The 23790-nt window shown below is 49.8% G+C and overlaps 2 protein-coding genes across 4 annotated transcripts; both read right to left on the minus strand.

Moving 5' to 3' along the window:
- Positions 1-3480: 3480 nt before the first annotated feature.
- NRROS (negative regulator of reactive oxygen species) lies at positions 3481-8555 on the minus strand. Of its 3 annotated transcripts, none has more exons than XM_061345270.1 (4): positions 8328-8555; positions 7491-7604; positions 6790-6913; positions 3481-6551 (listed from the first exon to the last, which is right to left on the minus strand). In XM_061345270.1, the coding sequence occupies exons 2-4, from the start codon at positions 7553-7555 to the stop codon at positions 4584-4586; spliced, it is 2157 nt and encodes a 718-aa protein (XP_061201254.1). In that variant the 5' UTR covers positions 7556-7604; positions 8328-8555; the 3' UTR covers positions 3481-4583. The 3 variants fall into 3 exon arrangements, with proteins under 3 accessions (XP_061201254.1, XP_061201255.1, XP_061201256.1); XM_061345271.1 differs by having other exon boundaries at positions 7491-7697; XM_061345272.1 differs by lacking the exon at positions 7491-7604.
- A 9939-nt stretch (positions 8556-18494) lies between these two features.
- Positions 18495-23722, minus strand: FBXO45 (F-box protein 45). The gene is made up of 3 exons (XM_061345239.1): positions 23421-23722; positions 22912-23268; positions 18495-21021 (listed from the first exon to the last, which is right to left on the minus strand). Exons 1-3 carry the CDS (start codon positions 23688-23690, stop codon positions 20836-20838), a joined length of 813 nt encoding a protein of 270 aa, XP_061201223.1. The 5' UTR covers positions 23691-23722; the 3' UTR covers positions 18495-20835.
- Between the last annotated feature and the right edge of the window lie 68 nt (positions 23723-23790).

A 23790-nucleotide genomic window follows, 5' to 3' on the forward strand; every position in this document is an offset into this window, starting at 1 on the left:
ATACAACTCAGCTGTTGTATTTAACATTACCACATGCCATATCCATCCCCCCAGTCTACATCCACCTCCACCTGCTCCCACCAGAAGGGAAAACATTTTCTACTGCAGAAGCTACATTCACATACACCACCAAAATTCCGCTACTCGGCTCCTGCAAGTTCCTCCTTCCTCCTCCCCGAAGTATTCACTCCTTTTGAACACTTGGGGGCTTTAGGGTTTTGTTGGGGTTTGTTCGGGTTTGAGGGGTTTTGAGTATGTCCAGGACATTTTCTGCTCTGGAGCAAAAGCACTCTAGAGCAAAGAGCGCTTACCTGCGGCTTCTGCAGCCCATGTCCCTGAGCTGTCGTTGCAGCGGGAGGGAGAGGCACACACATACCCAGATGACCACAGGATCACACAGAATCGCTTCTCCCCAGCCCGCGCCCCCACCCCCTGCGCATCAGCCCAGCCCACCTCCCGAGTCAGAGCACGCACGAAGGCCCTGAGGGGCTGATCGTGCTCAGTTGCTGCCGGGATTCTCCCAGTGAGAGACTGAACGTGTATTTTTCAGGGCATCTGGTAACCCTCTGAGGAGGGCTCCGAGGTGGCCGGGATCTCCTGGAGCGGCCATCGGTACTCCCTGCAGCCGCCTCTCATACACTGTTGGGGTGCAAGCAGCAGTTTGTACCCTCTCCGGTATCTCCGACACTCCTTTCACTGCAACACTGACCACTGCTTCTCACTCCTGGGCTCTACTCCCAGCCCGAGAAGCCACTCAGAAGGTTATTAAGCCATCGCCCACCACCCGTTGCTCAAAACAACTTCTGGACCCCAAAACCCGCTCACTTCTCCGCCACTGAGCAGTACCCGACCTCCCCCGTCACAGGCTCCCCACAGATGCCCCATTCCCATTTCACCCGGCTTACGCAAAAACTCAGTGTGCAATTCCCTGAGCTCAGGCCTGAGCAGGAGCCTGCGGGCCGTGGTTCGAGGGTTCCCGTGCGCGCTTTGCCTTTCGGTGTTAACGAGAGGTCACAAGCCCCTTTCCTCCAGCAAAGCCACTTCTTCAGCAGCGCTCTCATCACCATCTCTGCAGGTACCCCTGTCCCAGTCCTCCGGGATTGTGCCCGCAACCAGCTTCCGAATTCGGACAGTGCTGTGGTGGATGCCAGCATAATTGCAATTCTTAGCTCGAGTAACCGCGTTCGCTCTCTTCCCAGTTCCCCTTTCAAACAGCCCGCTCCAGCTGCTGCTCCAAACCTTCCCTTGCAAACAGACCTGTGCCTGTGCCCAGCACCTTCCCGAGGTGGCGCCCGCGCTCCCTTTACCACAGCCACCACAGCCACCGCTCGAGTTGCAGGATCACCCGTGGGCCCCACTGCTTCACCTTCACCCCGTAGGGAAGGGGCGCATCCCTGCCTCCGTGACAATTCCTGTGTGCATACCCTGCCAACTATGCCAAGTTAAATGTCATGGAGCCAACAAATTGAGGCTAAATGAAATTTATTGTTCAAACTCAGTTAACGCTCCATCAATATCAGCTACAGGTTTGGGACACCATATGGATTCGTCACTACACTGTTGAATCCCAGGCTTTCTGACCAGTGATCCACATTTGACAATGCACAATCACTCACCCAAAAGGGAGGGCTCTCAACCTCAAATGTTACCTTAGAAAACGTCCCAACCCAAGGTGAGAGTCCCCAGCTACAGACCTGCTGCTCTGAGGAGGACTGACTCCAAATGGCTGCCCAGTGGGGCTCCTTTTATACCCTGACCTAACCTGAGCTGTGCTCAGACACGGTCATGTAAACCCCCATGGGCTCAGGACCCAACTTCCTGCCCTTGCACCTTCCAACCAACACCAGGTGTACAGGGCAAGAGCTGCGCATGTGGGGAGCTTTCCTGGGCTCTGCGCTGGAAAGACTTTGAGGGCTGTGGTCAGGGCTTTGTCAGTGTGGGAGCAGCTGCCATGAGACTCCATAGACAACAAATTCAGCTACAGAAGATTTCATTTCATGACGGGCACTGGAAGCCTGTCCCATCATTTCAGGTTCAGTATTACCCCATTCAGGAGTAGCAGCAAAACGCCTGAATTTTACCATGAAGCTTAGGTTCTATGGCTCACTGATGAATAACTTAAAGCAACAAAACCAATTTCCTCAGAGTTGATCTGTAAAGAGAACAATATCAATACATGGCTGGGTTTGGGGGGTCGGTTTTGGGTTTGTTTTTCACTGTATTCAGAAGGTACAAGTCACTCAGAATAATTAACAGCGTGTTGAAACTTGAATTGTCTCTTCTGAGAAAATTTGTTTTCTCACTCAGGGATCATAGCAGTGTCAGCAAGACAGAGGCCTTCTTACGAAGAACACCTTAACCTTTCTGACAAGTCATTGCTGCAGCAACCAGCAGTACTTTTTTGGAGTGTTTCTGACCCTATCCAGCCTCAGGTATTTCATCAGCACTTTTCCATAGGTCAGGTGTTGAAACAACAAGAGAACAAGCAATCTGAGTCATTTGTATTTCTCAACTATTTCGGTTTTCCTTCTAGCTACTGTTGGAGTGTCCTGAAGACATCTACTGCTTTCAGTTCAGTCCAAGCAACCCAAATATCATTGTGGGTGGCTGCATCAACGGACAGGTCGGTGTTCATTCTCTGCTTTTGAATAAAACTGGCTATTCCTGTGTATTTCCTTACATTATTAAAATAAGGGTGAAGAGCTGTACTCAGCATCCCTAGTAACAGTGACACAGTCTCAGGAATTCTCTGATCCTGCACTGAAGTTATGCCTGGATACTCCATAGCTGAGCCATTACTGTACAGTCATTCTTTGTAGTACTGGAACATAGGTCAAGCTGTAGAGACTCTCTTTTTTGTAGATTTTGAGATAAGTTTAGCCTTTTACTGATAGCATCAGGCTGAAGATGCAACACTTTAAGGATTTTGATACTTTAAAGGCTTCCCAAGTTCTAGTGTAGAGTGAATTTCTTATTTTTCCCAATCCTCCATGAACTGTGTACCCCGACTCAAACCAGTAGATAATCCCTGCAGTGAGAGACTAGAAAGGATAAGAAACCTGATGAGTTTCTAAAATAAACTCATTATCATACTATAATTTCTACCTCATTAGTCCATCTTAATAGCTTTACTGCATTTTCTGCGGACTGAAAAAACCCTATGGTGCCATGAGCATAAAACCACTCCAGGTCCCAGCAGGGCTTTTCAGTTAACACAAACCACCATCACTTCTCCTTTCCACCCACAGTAACTCTTTGAGGAACAGAGCAGCACTTCCCCAGGTAGTGCTGCTGGTACAAGAGTGCGGGTACTGCTGTGAGCAGGGCTGGGTAGAGAAACCCCAACCACCACTGGAGCAGACAGCCCATGGGAGCAGAAAGCAGGGCATACACATCAGGGAGAAAGGCTTTCTCTTGTTTCATCTTCTTTGCAGCAGTTTAATCCAGCAGTTACTGGAGAAAAAGAAATCTGCAACAAAATACTGCAAATGATTTAATTTATTCTACTGTCTTTTGATCTGTATTTTACATCGTTGCAGCGTGGCCTATTTTTAATGGGCTTTTCTAGCTGGAATTGTGACTTAACCAAGCAACACACCCCAAAACACGTCTTTCAGCCCTGCTGACGACACCTGTCTTATCGGCACACACACTAGGGTGACCCAGGGCTGCCTGTGTGCTTGCTGGAGCTGTGGCCACAGAACCCTTCTCTGTAGTGCCCTGGTGATGCAGCTCTAGCCCAGAGCAATTCATGGAGGCTGTTTGCAGACCTGGAGGAGGTTTTGCAATAGAGAGCTGGCTACTGGGGTGAATAAATAAAAGGAACAGCCTGAAGGAGGGTGGGGGGAACACGTCTGGGGGAAACTGACAATGCCACTTTGCCCAAGAGGTGTTTGGTGTCATGCCTGCTCAACTTGATAGCTGACAGAGCTGGGCTTGTTCAGCCTGGAGAAGAGAAGGCTCCAGGGAGACCTTAGAGCAGCTTCCAGCGCCTAAAGAGACTGACAAGAAATCTGAAGAGGGGCTTTTTACTTGGGCCTGTAGTGACAGGACAAGGGGGAATGGCTCTGAGCTGACAGAGGGGAGATGTAGTTTAGATACTAGAAAGAAATTCTTCCCTGTGAGGGTGCTGAGGCCCTGGCACAGGTTGCCCCGAGAAGCTGTGGCTGCTCCATCCCTGGCAGTGTTCAAGGCCAGGTTGGACGGGGCTTGGAGCAACCTGGTCTCGTGGAAGGTGTCCCTGCCCATGGCAGGGGGTTGGAACTGGATGAGCTTTAAGGTCCCTTCCAACCCAAGCCATTTGATTCTCTGATTCTGACTCTTGCCAACATCAGCTGATGGTTTCTGCTGAAGACTTGGAGAATGCTCAGCATGGCCTCAGGCTCCATCACCAGACATGGCCGCACACCCTTCGGGTACCCTTTGGGCATCTGTAGCAGGAACAGTAGCTCTCCCTGCACCCCCTGGATCCTCCATCCATCACATCTCCATCTCACCCACCTCGAAGGGGTTACTGCCTGCAATCCTGACAACTCACTTGGATTCACCATTCCTGAGCCCTTCCTCCTCCTAATCCTCAGCCATCAGCAAGAGCTGGACACCCCGCACCGAGTTTTCACCATTTTCAGCAGCTTTTGCTTGAGTGTGAGGAAGATGATGGCAAAGGCCACCAGGAGCGTCAGGCAGGTGGGCAGGGTCAGCACCAGGTAGAGCAGGGCCAGATTGGCTGTCTGCCAGCGGCAGCTCCGCAGGACGGGCTCGGGCAGTGCCCTGGGGCTCAGCGTGCGGGAGGCATAGCTGCAGGTCACCTCTTGCCCGTCGGGGACACACAGGCCCTCGACCCGCTGCAGGGAGTCCCACCAGCCCAGCGTGCAGCAGTTGTAGGGGTTCTGGCTGAGGTAGACCTCCCGCAGGCTCTTCCCCAGTGGTGCCTGCACCATGTCCTTTGGCAGAGCCGGGAGGCGGTTGTTCCGCAGGTTCAGGCTGCGCAGCTTCAGGGCACCCAGTGAGGGGGGGAAGGCAGTCAAGGAATTCCCCGAAAGGTCCAAGTGCACAAGGCTGCTAAAGGCCGAGAAGTCCACAGTGGTAGAGGAGAGACTGGTGTTCCTCAGAGACAACACCTGCAGTGTCAGAGCAAGGTCCTGCAGCCACCCCAGGTCCCCAGAAAGTACCTGATGGTTGTCAGAGAGGTCCAAATGCATCAGCAGTGTTCCCTGGAAGGGGTGACCATCTAGTCCCCTCAGACCACAGCCAGCCAAGGAGAGATGAGTCAAGGTCTTGACACCCCTGATGTCCACACAGGGGGTACTCTTTGCCTCACCTGCAACAACAGGCTGGGGACAGAGGTCAACATGGTTGCGGCTGAGGTCCACAGTAGTGATCTTTCTGGTGTAGGTGAAAACCCCAGGAGGAAGCGTCCACAGCCTGTTGGTGCTGAGGTTGAAGAGCTGCAGGTTGGGCAGGACATCCCTGGCACCCACCTCCACCCCCAGCTCCACCAGCCTGTTCTGGCTGAGGTCCAGCTCTGCCAGCATGGCTAAACGGTCCCTCTCAGACAGGTGAAACATCTCCAGGCAGTTCTGGTTGAGCTTCAGGTGGGTCAGGGAAGGCATCTGGGCCAGGAAACCCTCTGGCAGGTACCAGAGCTGATTCCGGCTCATGTCTAGAAGGCGCAGGGAGGAGAGGTTGCTGTGGCAGATCTCATCCCAGAGGCTGACCGTTGTGATGTTGGTGGAGTTGCCATCAATGAGCAGGAACTGTACTGTAACATCCGCCAGGGATGTGCCATTGGGAAGGCGTTGGTAGAAGCTCATCTCATTGTCCTTCAGCAGCAAGGAGTGCAGCTTGCTTTGCCGAGGCAACACAGGGAAGAAGAGGAGGTGGTTGTGGGACAGGTCCAGCACCTCCAGGTCAAAAAGGTCATCACTTTCCAGGGCCAGAAACCACTCAATGACATTGTTGCTGACATTGAGCACCCTGAGCTGGGTCAGCCCAAACTCTACTATACACGGGAGGTAGTTGTAAGCTATGTTGAGCCTCTGCAGCCGCTGCAGCCCTGTGAAAGCTTCATCAATCTCAAAGATGTAGTTCTTCTCCAGGTTCAGCTCCAACAGCTGTGTCAGGTTCATGAAGATGGATGAGTCCAACCTCATGATGATGTTCCTGGCCACCGACAAGGACTCCAGGGAAGACAGGCTCCAGACCAAAGCCGATACCATGTCCTCAGTGAGGTGGTTTCCAGATAGATCCAGCATCCTCAAAGCTGGCAGAGCAGAAAAAGCAGCTGCTGTCAGTGAGTAGTTGGTGAAGAGGAGGTTGTCTGCCAAGGAGAGCACATGGAGGCCTTGGCTGCTGAGGAAGGCACCGGGCTCAATGAGCTCCAGCCGGTTCTTGGTCAAGCTGAGACACCGCAGCTGGTGGTACGAGAGCAGAGACTCATTGCCCAGAACCCAAATAGTGTTGTCATCAAGCAACAGCTCCTCGGTATCGCCTTGAATATCTCCTGGAACAGAGCTGAGCCATCTCCCAGTGCAGTCCATGGTGCTCTGCACCTAAAGCAAGAAGTGGATATGTAATGCCACCCTCAGAGGCAGGAGGGGGAGGGAGAAGTCTGGGGAGCAGAGCAAGGATGGAGGAGGTGGCTCTATGCTTAGAGCCTTGGCACTCAGTCCAGTCCTTCACTAAGCTAGTAGCTGGGAGGGGGAAGGACTGAAGATGGTGAGGCGCCTGGGATTTGTCAGGGCAAGACCAAGCACTTGGAAGCGTGAGGGTTTGCAAGGGTGGACTTACAAACTTGCAGCTGCCAGAAGATGTTGCCCAGGCTGTGACTCCCCCGCTTCCCCATCCCAATGCCAAGAGGACCAGAAGCAGGAAGAGACCAGGGAGCGGGGCCTCCATGTCAGCAGCAGCACTCCTGCAGAGATGGAGACAGAAATGAGAAGGTCAAAAACTACTCATCCTAAAAAGTGCAGGATTTCCAGGGAGTCCATCATGGCAGTGGTGATCCTTGTGCGCAGCAGGCCTCCTGCCCATGGCTGCTGCCTGCAAGCACACATCTCCCAGCATTGCCCCGGGAGCACTCAGAGGCAATGGGCTCCCAACAGGCCATACTGGTAGCAACCACGAGCTGCCCATGGAGAAGTGGTGAAGAGCCCCAGCACTGAGCCCACCCACGCCATCAAGAGCCCTTGGAGGGTCCACCCAGGAGAGGTTGGAGGGCAGGACAAAAGAAGGGATGGGGACTGGGCTGCCAGCACACATGGGAAAGACACCATTGTCACTGCACAGCTGCTCACAAACACCACTGAGCTGCAACCCTCGAGAAGAGGCTTTCCCCCATGCCAGCGCTTGTGTCTTCTGCCTCTGGTGCCGAATGCTCTCCCAGGGGACACCAGCCCAGCCACCACCAAGTCCCATCAGCACCTGCCCCTGCTGGAGGTTCTCTCCTGAGGAAGCAGAGGGTCTCCAGCACAAGGTGCCCTGTTACTAACTTGGTGGAACCAGAGTTGACAGCATTTGCATCTGGGGATAAGATGAACTTCAGGCAAATGAGCATCAGGTTCTCAGCAAGGACTCGGCAAGTGGTGTCTTCATAACTGCCAGTGCTTGAAGAAGAAATGGGGTTATTTTTGGTCAAAGCCTCCTAACAGAGAGGGAGCAGGGAACATATCCTGGGTTGTCTCCTTCCTTGGGACAGCCTAAACTGATAAGCTGGTGTTTTAATAATTTAAAACAGCATTCATTATTCTGGTGGGGAAGGAGAGGAAGCCCCCTTCTCCAGGCTGGAGCTGATGCTCAGCAGCTTGCACTGTCCCAAGCCCTTGGTTTCCAGCAGCACCTTGCACCAGACACAGCGGCAGGAGACCCTGCTTTGTCCTCACCACAACCAAAACAATGGGGACTTTGGCTCCAGCTGGCCTTCAGCCCCTGAACCCCTCCATGGAAGCTCACACGTTCCTTCACCCAGCTCAGCCTCTTTGCCACCTAGCGCTGGCCTCCCCCAGCACCAGAAGAGCTGTCATTCTCCCACACTCCTCCCTGGGGCTGCCGAGATGCTGCTCACCCAGCCAGGACAGCAGTAGCAGCACGAGCAGGAAACCCCAGCCCTACAGAGGAGCCCTCATGTGAGAGGTCTGGGAGCACCTGGGGTGCTCTCCATGGTGCACACTGGCACCGGCCCACACAGCCACGGCTCTTGGGAGCGTGGCATCAGTGATGCATGGCCACCACAGATGCATGGCCACCACATTCAGGGTGGTGAGGGGAGCTCCCCAAAACCCCCCAGCAGGGTTTTCCCCTGGTAAAGGTATCAGAGGGCAGTTACTCACTGCGTGGTGTAGTGCACAGGGTTGGTCCCAACTCATCCTGCAGCCGGTGGCCTCTCTGGTGTGCTCTTGGGGCCAAGGGTAGGTGCAACCCGCTGGGTTTTCTCTGCCACCCGCGTTCTCACTCAGTGCTAATATAGCCCTTGCGGAAGGAGCCAACGGAAACTGCAGTCACATGGAGGCAGAGAGCGTGGCCAGGCACTCTGCTTACTGATCTCAGCACTTACAACCCGGGTCATGCACTCACACACAGCTCCCAGCAAGGAGGAACCGTGGGGGCCGGGCAGGCAGGGAGGGAGATGTGAGGGGAACCAGCCCTTGTCAAGGACCTTGTAGCTCCTGGCTGTTCCAGGAACAAGCCAGCACTGGGGCCAGCCCTTGCACCAAGACTCCTCTGCGCAGTCCCAGCAGTGAAATACTGCACGGGTTTCAGTTAGTGACCGGGGAGATGGGGGGTTCCTCCCTGCAGAGCCATGCCACTGACCCTTCTGGCGCTGGAGAAAAGCCACCGGCTGGGCAGCACTCCCTCACACAGCAACTATTCCCGTGGTGTCCCTCTAGCCCCCTGCTTGCCTCTGGCACCCAGCACAGGGGCTTCAACAGGAGCCAAGAGATGTCCTTCCCTCACGGAAAGAGGGAGGTACTGTTATTTCCCATTGCATTCCAAGATGAGATTGAACACATCCTCAGATGTGGAGTCCCTGCTTTGGGACACCAGTGCCCAGCCCAGGTGAGATTCGGGGTGCTCAGATCCCACTACCTACAGACCTTTGGGTCTCCTGGGGCTGCTCGGGATTTCAGCAAACTCAGCACCCAGGGTGCAAGTCAGACCCATCCAGATACAGAGACCTCCCAAGTGCCAGTCCCTCTGTGAGTCAGCATAAATGGCTTTTCCTACAACTGCCAAGGCAGAGCCAGACAAAATCCACATTTCAAGGCAATATGAACAGGGAGGCCCCATTCCTATTCATCCCCATCCATCCCTGCTCTCTGTCTCACACCGCACATCCCAAGGTCCTCATGCAGACCCACACCCCCAGCAAGGCCATTGGCCAAGGGGGAAAACAGCTTGCCTGGATTTACCTAGCTGGGAAAGGGTTCAAAACTACAGAGCCCTGTAACATGACACTGCCTGGTAGGATCAGCAGGTACTGCCATGAATGCCTGTGCTGCACATCCAGTGGGACCTTCTGCAGCAGCTGGGAGATCAACAGGGCTATTTTGGCACACCAAGCACCCCACCAAGGGACATCCCAGCCTGGCCAAACCAAGTGGTCCCCAAACTCCTGCAGCCAGCACAAATGATGAGGGAGGGATTTTTTTTCTGCCTTTTTCATCTTAAATTTCATTTCTTCTCTGGAAGGGTCCTGAGCTCTCCCATGTCACTCACAGAAAAGCCCTGTGGTTTCATTTCCTCCATTTTCAAGGAAGTTTGAAGTGTAAAAAGCAAGAAGGAAAAGAGAGAAGCACTCCTCATCCAAGTGAACCAGAGCAGATGGCAGAAGCTCTGCAACAGGGCAAAATTCCCATGATACTTCCCAAGGTCACATGAAGAGCTGAGACCAGGCAATGATTACAAACCCACTCCTCATCCCCAGATCCCTGCCACAAGCCCAATCCACACTAAAACCACTCATCTGATGCTCAGAGACACAGGAGCTGGCAGAGCTTCACTCCAGGGCTGGAAAGTCCTGGAGCTGTAAACCTTGGGCATTCTCACCTGTGGTAATCTGCTCTTGGGTGATCTGGAAACTCAGAGGTGACCTTCTGATGAGATTTCCTTCATATGGTGCCACCAAACAAGGTGATGTCCCAAAGGTCAATCCATATCCTTCGCTGTAGCCCAGGAGGGGCTGGGAGAGGAAACAATGTATGTCATCCCCTGCTTCATCCTCAGATCATCGCTTTGACTGACCAAACCCAAGCCAGTGAACCCCCCTTTCCCCAGCAGTGAAGGTGCTCACTGACAGGGCAATATGGGATGGAAGAGCCCCCACAGCACCCGACCACCCTGTCCTCCATAGAAGGCAGCCACACATCAGTGCTGGTCCTACAGGGCAGCCACCAGCTCTGCGCTGGGGCATCTGGCAGCAGTGCTGCATTTCACACTTTCCCCACATCCTGCAGCCATGTGGCTTAGCAAACATCCCAACACTGCTGCTTGCTCCCCTCCTCTCCCTCTTGAGCAGCATCGTGCCCCGACCCAGCCCTCCTGGCAAGAAGTGGATGTGTGCTTTGAGGGGGTTTTATTTATTTTATAGCATCAGCGAAGTAAAGGGATAGGGATCGAGCTGCCAGCAGCTGCTCTCTGATCAGTTCTTCAGGAAGCTCCAGTCCAGCTCAGCAGCATAGGTGGATTACAACAAAGAAAATTCAGCTGCTTGGAGCAGTGTCCACACATACAGCAGCAATTCCTGCAGCTGCAGGAGAGGACTGGGAATCCCCATACAGTTTTTCACCCACTGAGCTTCCTCCATTCCTCCCACCTCTTCCTTCCTCCAAATCGTCTTTTTCCCTGAACAACCCTCAAATTGCCAAGCACAAACCAAGAGAAAAGTTGCAACATGAGGGCAGCCTCTTGGTCAACCCCAGGCTGCTGCACCAGAACCCCATGGGAAAGGGGAAACTGCAACAGAAAACAGCAACCCCATCACCACACCTTAGCATGCTTCTTGTTTTCCTACAAGAAATGTGATTTCTTCCAAAGTGGAATCACCAAGAGAAGGGTCATTCACCATCCACACCACAGCAGGACCACAGCCTTGGATGGGTCAGGGCAAAGCAAATCAGAAATGTTTCTCCATGGGCTGCTGCTTCTCCCATGGCAATGGAGAATGGAAGAGAACTGAGCAAGTCATTCTGCAAGGGATGATGGTGCAAAGCATCCCCCTCTGGTTCCACTCAGCCTCCAGCATTTTGCCTGACAAGGAGAGGAGGCAGAGAGCACCCCTGCAATGATGGGGAGATGAACCAGCTGCTCCAGGAAACAAGCCTGGGAGGGCTTCGGCAAATACCTATGGAAACAGTCCCAGTCACCTAACATCACAACCCCCAGGCTCATGGGAAACTGCAAGCAGAAAATATTAGGTAGGCTTGAGCAACTGAATGTCACAGCAGCATCTCACTTGCTGGACCTCCTCAGAAAGAGAGGAGTAGTCGCAGGGTGAAGACCAACATTTCCCTCCGGCCATTCACTGTCAGGCACTGTGGGCAGTGACGACTCTGAAAATCAAAGAAAATCCAACTTTTATCTTTAAATCCCACACCAAATTTCCATTTGTTGCTTGGCTGAAGCATGCACAGGCAGTGCAAACATATCAGGAAGTTATTTAATTTAATCACCTGCTCTGGGAAGCTGAAGGTCTACCATATCTCAGAAGCTGCTGGTAGTGGCAGTTGCCTCTAATTTAAGATGAACTGTGAACATAAAAAAGAAAAGAGATTGCACATTACAGGGCCAAAAGGGAAAAGCTAAAATGGGCAACTTAACTTTAAGCTACAGCTTTTGAAGTTCATCGGGCTAAATTTCTCAACACTCCACCCAGTTTATCACCAGGGGATAACTAAGGACATGTCCCATTCCAGGATGGCACAGATGCATTCATGTACACAAGCATGGCATCTCTGCAGCCCAGTGCTGCAGCTGAACTGGAGCTCTGCAAGAAGCACAGCTTCCCTTAGGTGTGTTTCTTGCAGGGGAAACCAAGAGACAAAAATCAGCAGTTTATAATCAGCTTCAAAATCTTCTGCTTCTCCCCCCCCCAGCCAAAACAACCTGTGTGCTTGTTTACCTTGCCATGCTCAGTCTTCTTCCAAGGAAACATGTGCTAGCACTGGCATTTAGCCACCAAACTACAGCTTTCAGGCTCTGGTTTAGCAGCAGCTCATGTGCCTGGAACCCCCTGTAGACAGAGCATCCTCTTCTGGGCCAATTCCATCCCCCACATTCCTGCTGCCTTTCCATCAGTAGCCCATGCTCCTGGCATGGTCTTGCTCTACAATTACCCATTTATCCACAGCCAAGCTCACCTTCACTTCCCAATCTTCAGCCATCAGGAGTCCACTAGTTCATGCTAGGTGTTCTGGTGGAGAGGGTTCAATTAATTCTGTGTTGTTCTGAGCAAAGCTTGCTCACTTGCCTTTGCAGCAACGCACTGTTTTGGTTGCTGACACCTGCAGACATCGGGGCTTCATGAGTTAGGGAGGAGGGGAAGGAAATAACCCCACCAGACTGAACATGCGCAGTGAGCCTACATGGACCCAGCACCATGGAAAACTACATCCTTGGGCTTGAAGGACATTTGATTGAGGATCTAGACACCAACAAGGAGCTCCTAATTTCATAGAGGATCCCTTTGACCTTTTAGTCTCCGGAAGATGCAAGTACCCTCTATGAGACTCAGAAGGTGTCAGAAATAGGTCTTAGTAGAAAGCAAAAGCACGTTTCTGAGAGCACAGGCCATTCGGGAAGGGAAGAGGGGAGCTGGTCAGCGGTTCAGCCGCAGCCACTTCCTGGACCTCAGTGCTGGGGGTGAGGCTGCACCCTAGTTCTGCTCCCGCAGGCAGGACCAGCACAAGCAGCTCCATCCCTGCGGTCGCCGCTCTTCCTTCTCCCACAGCTGCCAGCGTGCAAGATGTAAATGAGGAGGAAGCGGGCTGCAGAAGGGAGAGCCGCAGAAGTGAGCTCATTTCCCTCTGCTCGCCCGCACACGCGGCCGAGCCCACCCATCGGCCAGGCCCCTGCCGCTCATCCCAGCCTTCACCCATCCGCCTTTCTCAGGCTGGGGGTTTGAGGTCTGCACAAGGGATCCACCACCACGGCAGAGCAAACCTCCTCCTCCGAGAGCAGCAAGGCATTCAGATGCTCAGGTCTTCAGAGCAGGGCACACTGCAGAACACATCAGACGCTGCACTAGCAGTGAATGGTATTTCTGTAGCAACTGGAAGCTGAGTGCATCCATTCCTTTACAAGACACTACTGGAAATCCAGATGCTGTGGAGAACTGCTTGCGATGCATCTGCAAAAATGCCTGAAGTAAGAGAAGACAACTTTCCTCCTAGATCTCAAGGGCTGGAAAGCCCCAAAATCAGGTTGCTTAGAGCTGAAGTTTGGCCTTTGGTGGAGGCCAGACCCAAAAGGGTTGCCCAAGCTTTCCCCCTCAGGGTTCCCAGATGAATTTATCTTATTTTTGTACTGTACAATAAAATAAACCATATACACCAGCATTTTCACCAAAGTTTTTGACATAGTGAGGGCCACAAAGATGCTCTGAGGGCTGGAGAACCTCTGCTATGGAGACAGGCTGAGAGAGCTGGGCTTGTTCAGCCTGGAGAAGTCTCTGGGGAGACCGTAGAGCAGCTTCCAGTGCCTAAAGGGGCTGACAAGAAATCTGGAGAGGAGCCTGTAGTAACAGAAGAGGGGATGGCTTTAACCTGTCAGACAGAAGATTCCAATTAGATATGAGGAAGAAATTCTTCCCTGTGAGGGTGCTGAGGCCCTGGCACAGGTTGCCCAGAGAAGCTGTGGCTGCCCCATCCCTGGCAGTGCTCAAGGCCAGGTTGGACGGGGCCTGGAGCAACCTGGTCTAGTGGAAGGTGTTCCTGCCCATGGCAGGGGGTTGGAACTGGATGAGCTTTAAGGACCCTTCCAACCCAAATCAGTTTGTGACTCTGTGAAAACTGTCAGAGCTGGGGGCTGCAAGCCACCAAAAGAAGGTATGGACAAGTCACTGCTGTGACATCATTCAGTAATGCAAATCATGGCAAGAAAAACTACTCCCATCTGTAGTCACATGTACTCCCTTCCTGCTGCTGTTCTACTTAAGAGAAGTGAGTAATTCTGTCATTAATGTGAAGGGAAGTGAAACTATCTCAGCTCCTTACTGAGCTAAGTGTATCCCTCCCAGCTTTCCCCTCTGGCCAGGAGGTCATACATCCCTGCTACATGGCATTCTCATACAACTCTTCTCAAGGTGGGCTACAATCAGGGCTGGAAGCAAGGCAAAGCATTCACACTCCAAAGTCATCCTTTCCCACGTCTTCAGCCATGCGGCTCAGCATCCTTCCTTTCTAGCACGATCCCAGGTGATAGCATGGGACAAGTGACATAGAAAAGCCAGTCTGCAGGGTTCAAGACTGGAGCATCCTCATGCACTTAGGGTGTATTCCTTGGTCTCCTGTGAGAAAACAGAAAATATTGCCAACATCCTGCAGAAGGGCTGAGGTGCCAGATCTCAGATGCGATACAGCCCCAGCAAAAAGTTCTCAGTCATCTGAGCACAAAAAAAACCCACCTCCACAACCAAAATTAGAAAAGCCAACAAAAAAAAAAACAACCCAAAGATGATTTGGAAGTGGCAGACAGAGCCGGGAAAGCTTTAACCACGGCAGTATTCAGAATATTGCACAGAAAGCAATTTGGTGAACATCCATTTCCATACTGGCAGGTTTGTCCAGCACTTCATAGTTATTAAGTCACATATATTTAAGCTGGTGGAGCGTACTCTTTTAAACTACTATTTAAAACTGATTGGATATGGCTTACTTCTCCTGAGCACAGGATGTTAAGGAAACAAAACTTTATCCCGTGGTTTAATAACTCACCTGCAGGCTTTTAGTCTCTAATCACTGAAATTTTTCTTGCAGTTGAAGCTGCAACGAGTAATTTGTTACCTGTAAACAACTACCATGGAGGGGTTTGGGTTTTCTTGATGGAGAACAGAGCATATCCCACTTACTCTGAGACTGAACACATTACTGAACTACAGAGAGTCTAAGGAAAGTCATACAGCACATGCTCACCTACATGAGCTGAAAGGTCTGTGCTTCCTGGTTTTGATCAGGTTTTGTCTTGTCTCAATCTTCAGCTCACCTGCTGCAAACTGAAGCTGATGGACTGCTTTAAATAAAGGCATCAGGAACAAAGGATGACAGCATGTCTTGCTGCAGATACATAACCAAGCTCAAATGTTTCATTTTGTAGCTGTAGCCTACACGCTGTTGCCAACCAGCTGTTCTGACATCTGTCCCTGGCTTTGGAGCATGCCTCTAAATATGCACTGCACAAGTGAGAGCACATTCACAGCCTGAAGTTAGAAGTTCAAGAAAGGACAATAAAATTTAAAATAATTAAAAACAACTTTGCAAAATATACAGTGAAACAATTCGGGGTGATAGTGCCCATCCTGAGCAGTAAAACACTGTAGATATATAAAGGCTGCATGTCCCAGGATGGCCACTCATTTACACACACAGCAACACTCCTGCTGTCTCTGGGTATAACTACCGAGGTTTAAGCGGCAGAAACTGGGAGCTCACAAAAGGGTCAGGCACTACACAAAGACAAGAACAGGCAAGGTTACACCGTCATACTCACCCCTGTTGAAACATCACCAGCAGGTTTTAGGATTAAGACGACAGAATAACTCAAGCAAACATGAAACGACCCCAGCAAGCTCATGGCACACCTGCAAGCACAGGCATGGAAGAAAAGACACCCTTGCTTCTTGAGCTGGTGAAATTGCAGAAGAATGAACATCACTTGTAATACACAGTGAGATTTATTTTAAAATCTCTTTCCAGTGATTTTGGGGTTTTTTTTTTCCACAACTGCAGTGGATTTTGTTTTTTATTTTTTTTAATGTTTTAAATAGGTTTTGATATCACTGTTTCCTGGTCATAAAAGCCTGAGAGGAAGAAAAGCAAGTCTGGGAAGAAGCAGACCTTGGAACTGCAAGTGACAATTTGCTTGAGCCTCTCAAAACCCTCTCTGCCTTTTAAAGTGATCTCTGAGTCGCAGCTGTTTGCTGCCACTGCAACCTGAAATGCAAAGTTTTGCTCAGCCTAAATTCAGGATCGAGGTTCAACTGAAGCAGGATATTTTAAACATTCTATGCCCATTATCCACCTCTCAGCAATCCTCTGTTTTGTTCAGGATTGTGTAGTTTGGTGTATTGAAGAGGACGGGGAAGGTTCCACATTAAACATTTACTTTGCTCCGCACCTTCGGCAATGCCAAGCCTGGGCTCCCGCAGCGCTGTTAACTTTGCCCTCTCGTGGAGAGGTGTGAGAATTCATTCACAAGTCCCACAGCACATCACACATGTACAGCATCACACAGCAGCGTGAAAGAAGCTGCTTGAAGTATAAATTAGAGGGCTCAGCACCACTGCAGGAAAAGGCTTCTGTATGCATTTATCACTTAACTGATTGTCAACTGAATTACTCCTTAGCATGAGGTCGGCTACTATCAGAGCAATCCAATGTGTTACACTCCTACCCATTCACGTGTATGCGGAAAGGATCCTAGAGCAGATTTCACTAATGCCAGTTTCTGGCTATAGATATCACCAAGTTATCTTTATTGTGCAAGAACCAAGCACTGTTCTGGAGAATGGCAGCACATACAGCACACATAGCTGTGTTCCTGCCAGCACCCAGAGCTATTTATATCACATAAAGATTTAGCTAGAATTGAAATACCAGCGTTGCAATACACGGCTTCAGGAATCGCTGAGGGTTGGTTACCTTTCAAATACTGATCAAACTCTTATGAGGTCAAGCATTATTTTAATTGATCACCCCAGTGAAAATGAAATATAATAAAATAGAGGGAGCCATCTGGAAAACATCTCCATGTGTTAAGGAAATTAAAAAATGTGGATCGTTGGTAACCAGAGAGAAAAGCTAGTATGTTCCAGTTTGCTATTGGATTCAGAGGCAGGCAGAGTACAGCCACATCGGAGGCAGCAGAATTTCAGCCCACAGGATCAAGGCCATCTGCTCCTGGCTAGTTTTGTAACCTGAAACACAGCCAGAAGTAACAAAACCAAATGGTGCTTGCTAGTAGAAGGTACATGCAGGACTCCCAAAAGTGTGCATTCTCCATTGCGTTCTAAGTGGAGAAAAAAAAAAAACACTTTCAAGAAAATATCCCTACCAGGGTCAGTTTTTCATGTTATCTTAGAATCATAGAATCACAGAACAGTTAGGGTTGGAAAGGACCTTAAGATCATCTAGTTCCAACCCCCCTGCCATGGGCAGGAACACCTTGCACTAAACCATGTCACCTGAGGCTCCATCCAGACTGGCCTTGAACACCACCACAGATGGAGCATTCGCAACTTCCTTGGGCAACCCATTCCAGTGCCTCACCACCCTTACAGTAAAGAGCTTCTTCCTTGTATCTAATCTGAACTTTATGCATTAAGTTTATTCCATCAACTCCTCTGTCCTCTCATGGACAAAGAAGTCATGCAACTTCTGACTTCAGGTCAGAACAAGCCACCACCAAACCAAGAACGAACTCCGTCCCATACTGAGCTCTTCTCTTCCCAACACATAGAAATGTGACCAGATCAGGTGACCAACTGTTAAGCTCCCAACAGATTTCACAGCACAGTTAAACTACAGAAATTCTGAGCTTAATTAAAAAGATAGACAAAATGCTCACTTACCAAAACATTCTGGTTGTCCTGCAGATTCTGAAGCCAGTATCTGTGAATCTGACTCATTTCTGTTATGGGAGCCATGAACTCCTGACCAAAGCAGTTAAACCACTAGTCAGGGTAGGGAAAACACTTCAAACAGCTTCTAGCTGGCTTTGAAGCACCTCAGGCTAGAAAAAGTGATTCTGCATTTTGGCAAGACAGCATCAAACCTCTTTGCTGATGAAGCTTACAGAGGTGTTAGAACAAATTCTTGATGCAGAGAGTTTGAACAAGTGCCTCTGAGCTCACAACCACAACACAGTCTCCTACTTCTTCCCAAAATCCCCTGCTTATCCCTAAAGGCACCACAAAAATATTGAACTTCCCTACAGAAAGCTAGAGAAACAGAGAGAAGCCGAGAAGCTGACCTGGGAAGGAAGCACCTTGCAGCAGTAAGCACACCACCTTGATTTGAATCAAGACCTCCAGCAGTCAGGAAAGCCTTTTCCATTCTGCCCATGTGCGAACATCCCGGTTTTGGAAGATGCCATTTCCCAAGCACAGCAATTAGATCTCTGAATTTTCCAGTCGTTAACCACTCATCAGATTCTCTTTTTCAAGCAGCCATGCAGCACATCACACAGTCCCAACAACTCCATCTTCCTGGTGCACCAAACTGCTACTCCATTTTTCCTACCACCACACCATGGATGTCATTACAGCAATCCACACCGACATACCCTTCTGAATTATAGCAGAGTTTATTTTGATGTTTTGTACAGCCAGCATTGGTCTCCAGGAATAAGTTATGATCTTACATAAAAGTGAGTCCCCCCAAACCCACCCTTAAGGAATGTTCAACGTTAAGCATTTCTAATTTAAAGGGAAGTTATTTATAGGGCAAGATGCAGTCTGAAGAATGGGAATCAATCTTAATTTGTGAATAAAACTCCTTGGAAGTTCTCACGGTTTACCTGCATCTAATTGGATTCATGAACAAGCACAGAGGTCGCATCTTTCAGGACTGCACTGACAACACATTCATCTGAGGGACAACTTAATTTTGTGAAAATGGACAGGCCTCTGTTTCCTTTTTCACCTACTTTGTGCCCCAGGATTCTGTTACACAGGTACCTACTTTACAGTCCAGTACAATCAATGCTTGTAACGGACTTGCCCAAAAGGTACTCATATGCCCGTGCCACATCATTTATTCGGTTGTTCTCAGCACCACTTCAAACATCATTTCTCACTGCATATTTTGTTTCTTTAACACAGCCAAGAGGAACAGACCTTGATATTGCCTTTAAGCAATAAACAACACAAGAAACAAATAAATACTTTTAAACTCTTTCAAATGGGAATGACATACATAGTCTATTTCAGTGCAGAACTTGGTTAGCTACCAGGTAAAAAGCACTTCAAAGATAGCTCATCAGGAGTAGAACAGGAGCCTCACTCCTCTGCTTCCACCACTCTCTTCACACGACTCGAGTAATGGCAGGAGGAAGGCAGGGGGGAACGAGCAACAGCCTAAGAGGAATTCCTCTCTCTTCCATGCTCAGAGAATTGCCAGTGTCTGCAATAAAGCAATTCACATTCTCTTGCACAAATAAAGCAAGAAGAGGTTGCATAAACATTTCCTTCTCCCTCTCTGAAAAGCATGCCCAACTCTGAGATAGTTCAGAAAGCTCTGAGAAACACCAACAAGAGTCACGAGACAGCCCCACCTTTCAAACTCAGAAGAGAGTGGTGGCACCAGGAAGTCCTTCCATACTGCACCCCACAGCTTCATAGCCACCGCGACCTGCGTATACCAACACACAGAGGGGTTTGTACAGGGTTTTTAGAAAACCAGTGCAAGTGAAAAGTCCAGACACTGAACCTGATCCAGAATCCCAATCAGAGGGTTGGTGAGAGGTCTACTCGTCCTGACTGAAAACGGACAGGTGGATACTTGGGTACTGGGGGGTTTTATTTCATTCAAGAAAAGTTCGGCCAAAGTGAAAAGCCTTATAAAGCCATTTAAGCTGAAAATAAGGTCTGAATTCAGAAACTGATTGCTCCTCACTCATTGTTTTGCAACATTTCACAACAGTGATTACAAAGTGTAAGAATGCTTTTAGAAGTTATTATTGATGTGAAAGGATGACAAGCTCACCGTTGTGTTGTGGCTTCTTTTCCTAAAGGGGACCACAAATTTGGCAAAAGGAAACTAGTGGAGAAAAGGCTTTGTGTTTTCTACAGAGAACAAAATTGTTGCTAAAGCTGTGGAAACTGACATGGAAAACGACCCAGTGTAGCACAGTACTCCACAAGAGCATCTCAAAATGCTTTACAATACAACAAAAGAAGTACACTTACATGAATGTTATATACCTGTCCAAGGTATATTTTCTGATGCCACATAGTGAGGGGGGGGGGGGGTGTCCCCTTTAAGAAATTATGTCCCAGTTAGAATAAAACAAACCCTTCTTTTAACTGTTCTTTTCAATGTGTTCTATATATACAACCCTTAAAATACACTTAAAAATAGCTGCACACATTTTGTATCATTATACCAGAGAAGGACAATCCTGACAGACCATGCTTCTCAGTATGTTAAAAATTGTAAATAAAACCCAACCAGACTTGCTCTCCTCTAGTACCCACACTGGCCCAAAGGAGGGGAGGGGAGGGAAGGAACAAGCAGTTTTAAAATGGGAGTCTTTCACAAAACACACTACTTACAAATCTCAGGTTAATTTCCTCAAGCACTTTCGTAACAAATCTTTTCTTAAATACTTAAGGTCACGCACTGCCATCTTAGCAATGAAATCTGTTGCAAAATGCATGTGTGAGCTTCCCACTAAACCAACTGCAACCCTGAGGATTTTTCTGGCCTGGTAGAAAGAGGAAATGGAACACAATTCCTGAAGTATGGCTGGTCCTCCATTTCAAAACTCCATGTGATCCCCTCGATGGTTCTTGGACACACACCCACACTTTTTTGGTTTTCCTTTAATACATGTTTCCCTCTAACCAACATGCAGATTTCTCCTCCCAGTCATCCACGTCTCAATGTCCCAACAAAACAATCCACATCATCCATCCAGAGGTTTTCCCAGGTAGACCAAAGTCACTTCTGTGTTACCATACACAGCAGACACTGCTGGATACAAACAAACTTTTGGCAGTCCTCTGAAGGCTACTCCCAAGAACTCATAGCCCCTCTCAAATGCTAATGTTTTGTCTTCCATGTCCAGGATAACTCGGATCCTTTCACCTATCTGGAAACAGAGATAGAAGGGGAGGGATTAAAACACAGAGTCAGCATATTCAAGTATAGACGCAAAATTAAAGCACAGACCACATATAACGCAACTGGCAATTTTAAAGCAAGGCTTTCCTGTTTCTCATGACTGCATTATTTTTAGGACAGGAATTTCTCCTTTTTTTTTTTTGCTCAAATGCCCTAGGATCCCAAGTACCTCTGCTGCCCTTTTCCAGCAGGCAGCCTGTATGTAGGCACCAACCTACATGACAACAAATGTAACCCTTCTAGTATGAACCTTGTGAGATCACCCAGAGTGAGTATACTACATGTCATGTGCTTTAGAATGCTGCAGAGGTTTGGAAACCTTGCAATGGCTTCCAAGTTACTTGAACTCTGGATTTAACTGTTGCTATAGCCAAGCAATTGCTCCACAAAGAGCAATTTTAAAGACAATGAACTTGTTTTATATAGGTGACACATGCAAAACATACCAGAATACACTACTATGCAGGTGCCTGTCACCTTGCCAAGGCAGCAGAAAATATATACATACACACAAGTAAAACCAACACTGTACACAGCAAGAGACTCAGATCTAGGCATGCACAACGGTCCCTGCATTTATCTAGTACACACTATTTTAGGCACAAACAGAAGTCCCAGACACCAGCAGCAAGCACAGCAGGACACCACACAAACTTCTGTTCCTCACCAGCCAGCCCCAATGCTGGGGATTTCTTCCAGCCAACACATTTTTCTTCTAACCAACACTAACAAACTCCTTTGAGTACGTTTTCTATGAGCAGATTGCCCCACGTGTCTTAATAACAAAAACTCCAAAGGATCACCAATTTTGAGAGAAAGCAGCGACTATGTTCACTCTTGAGTTCCCACAGAAGCTGGGGACTTGGCTTCAAAACTTTCCTCACCCTTTTGTTGCAGAAAGACCTAGACAAGTACAGCAGAAAGCAAGCACAAAGGGGCAAGTCTGTAGTGCCTACCCACTTTGCATACTAGGGAACATGCAAGTGGAAAGGGATCTAAATCTCTTTCATTACACTAATTTTAGATATTATTCCCCAAACAGCAGGTATAACCTTCAGACAGAATTAACTGCTTGACAGTGAACTCTTACATGAAATTTAGAAACATCAGATACAAGTTACTCCAAGATCTTCACCCAAATTGAAACATTAGGCAATACTCAAAGCCACAGCATTATGAGAGAGAAATTATAATACATGCAGCTCAAGTTGGTAATGTGAGGAAATCCAGCAGCCAGAACAAAGATAACACTTCTGCAGGGACAGAAACATGGAATTGCACTTGCTATTTAAGAACCTGAAATTATCTGAACATCACATCCCAGCATCCTAGGCAAGCGATGTCACTTATGGGAATGCTGCCAGCGAGCAAACAAGCAACACTCAAGTGAGCACTGCTGCAGGTTTTTGCAGGAAGACTCTCACCTCAGCACTACCCTTCGCTCCCATTGCCATACAACAAAGGGACAGAATACCACAGACGTTCACCTTGCTGTGGGGCAAGTCAAGACTTCAGAAGACTACAACAGCCTTACCAGCTTTTATTTCAAAAAGCAGCATGGTGACTAAGTAGACACTCACAATATGTGCCTCGCACTCAGTACCTGAGACAGAAGTGCAGAAGTGATGGTCAGGTGCACTAAACACCATACACAGCTGTAGTCTGAGCAAGCAGTAAAGGAAGGGGGAAAGGCCCTGCAAGGCAGAATCATCTGCCCTTCTGTAGGGAAGGTGAAGAAACCCTTAAGTGGGTATTTGGAACCAATTCAACAGACAGCCAGGACATGCGAGGGAGGAGGCTCCTGGCCAGCCACAGTGAGACATGGTAGAGTTTCCAGCCCATGCCAAGCCACGCTCACCTGGTATTTGGGCGCGTTATTGCACTGGGGGAAACTGCCATTCACCTCTCCATTATGCAGCAAGTTATTGTCCACCAGGTTCCAGCCCCAACTCTGGTCATCGCTCCCCAGCAGGGCTACGTAACCCTGGCACTGCATGGCCGCCCGCTTCGTGGCGATGCCAATGACGGCCACGGTGCCCAGTGGGCCTTCCCACCACACCTCCCAGGCGTGGCGGCCCTCACTGAAGCCGATCTTGGTCCGCGCCCCATCCGTGCTCTGGGCAATGGGGTTGCGGTGCAGCGTGAAGCCATTCTTCTTGATGTAGACATTCCGTGAGCAGTCGTTGGTGCTGAAGGCGTGGTGGAAGGCACGGACCTAGGAAAGAACAAGAAGGAAGGCAGCAAGGGAGATAAAATCCCGTCATGTGTTTCAGGGCCCCTGCTTGGTTTCCAATGACGGGTGGGACGGGAGCCAGGGCGGTATCCCCGTGGGGCTGGAGAGGGGTGTCCCCGAGGGGCCGGCCTCACCTTGCCCTTGTAGGTGGGCACGTTGCAGAGGATGTCGGTGCGCAGGGCCTCCTCCGCCAGGCAGCGGGCCGCCAAGCTGCGCCACACCTCGCTGTTCTCGTCGCCGTGCAGGACGCGGTGCCACAGCTTACAGACCAGCGCGCAACTCCTCAGCTCGCGCAGCTCCAGGTACGAGAACACCAGCTCCAGCACACGCCCCGGCAACCGCCAGCCCGGCCCTCCCGCCGCTGCCACCGCCCCTCCGCTGCCGCCGCCGGGACCCGCCGCCATCGCCACCGTGCCCGTTCCCGAGCTCCCCGCGGGCGGCGAGCCGGGACGCGGGGGCCGCGCTGCCCCTCCCCTGGCCGGTGACAGCGGTGGCGGCGGGCCC

This window comes from Neopsephotus bourkii, unplaced genomic scaffold (genome assembly GCF_033783945.1).
Source record: "Neopsephotus bourkii isolate Nb327-2 ecotype Australia unplaced genomic scaffold, CSIRO-AGI_Nbou_v1 NB_234, whole genome shotgun sequence".
Lineage (NCBI taxonomy): Eukaryota > Metazoa > Chordata > Aves > Psittaciformes > Psittacidae > Neopsephotus > Neopsephotus bourkii.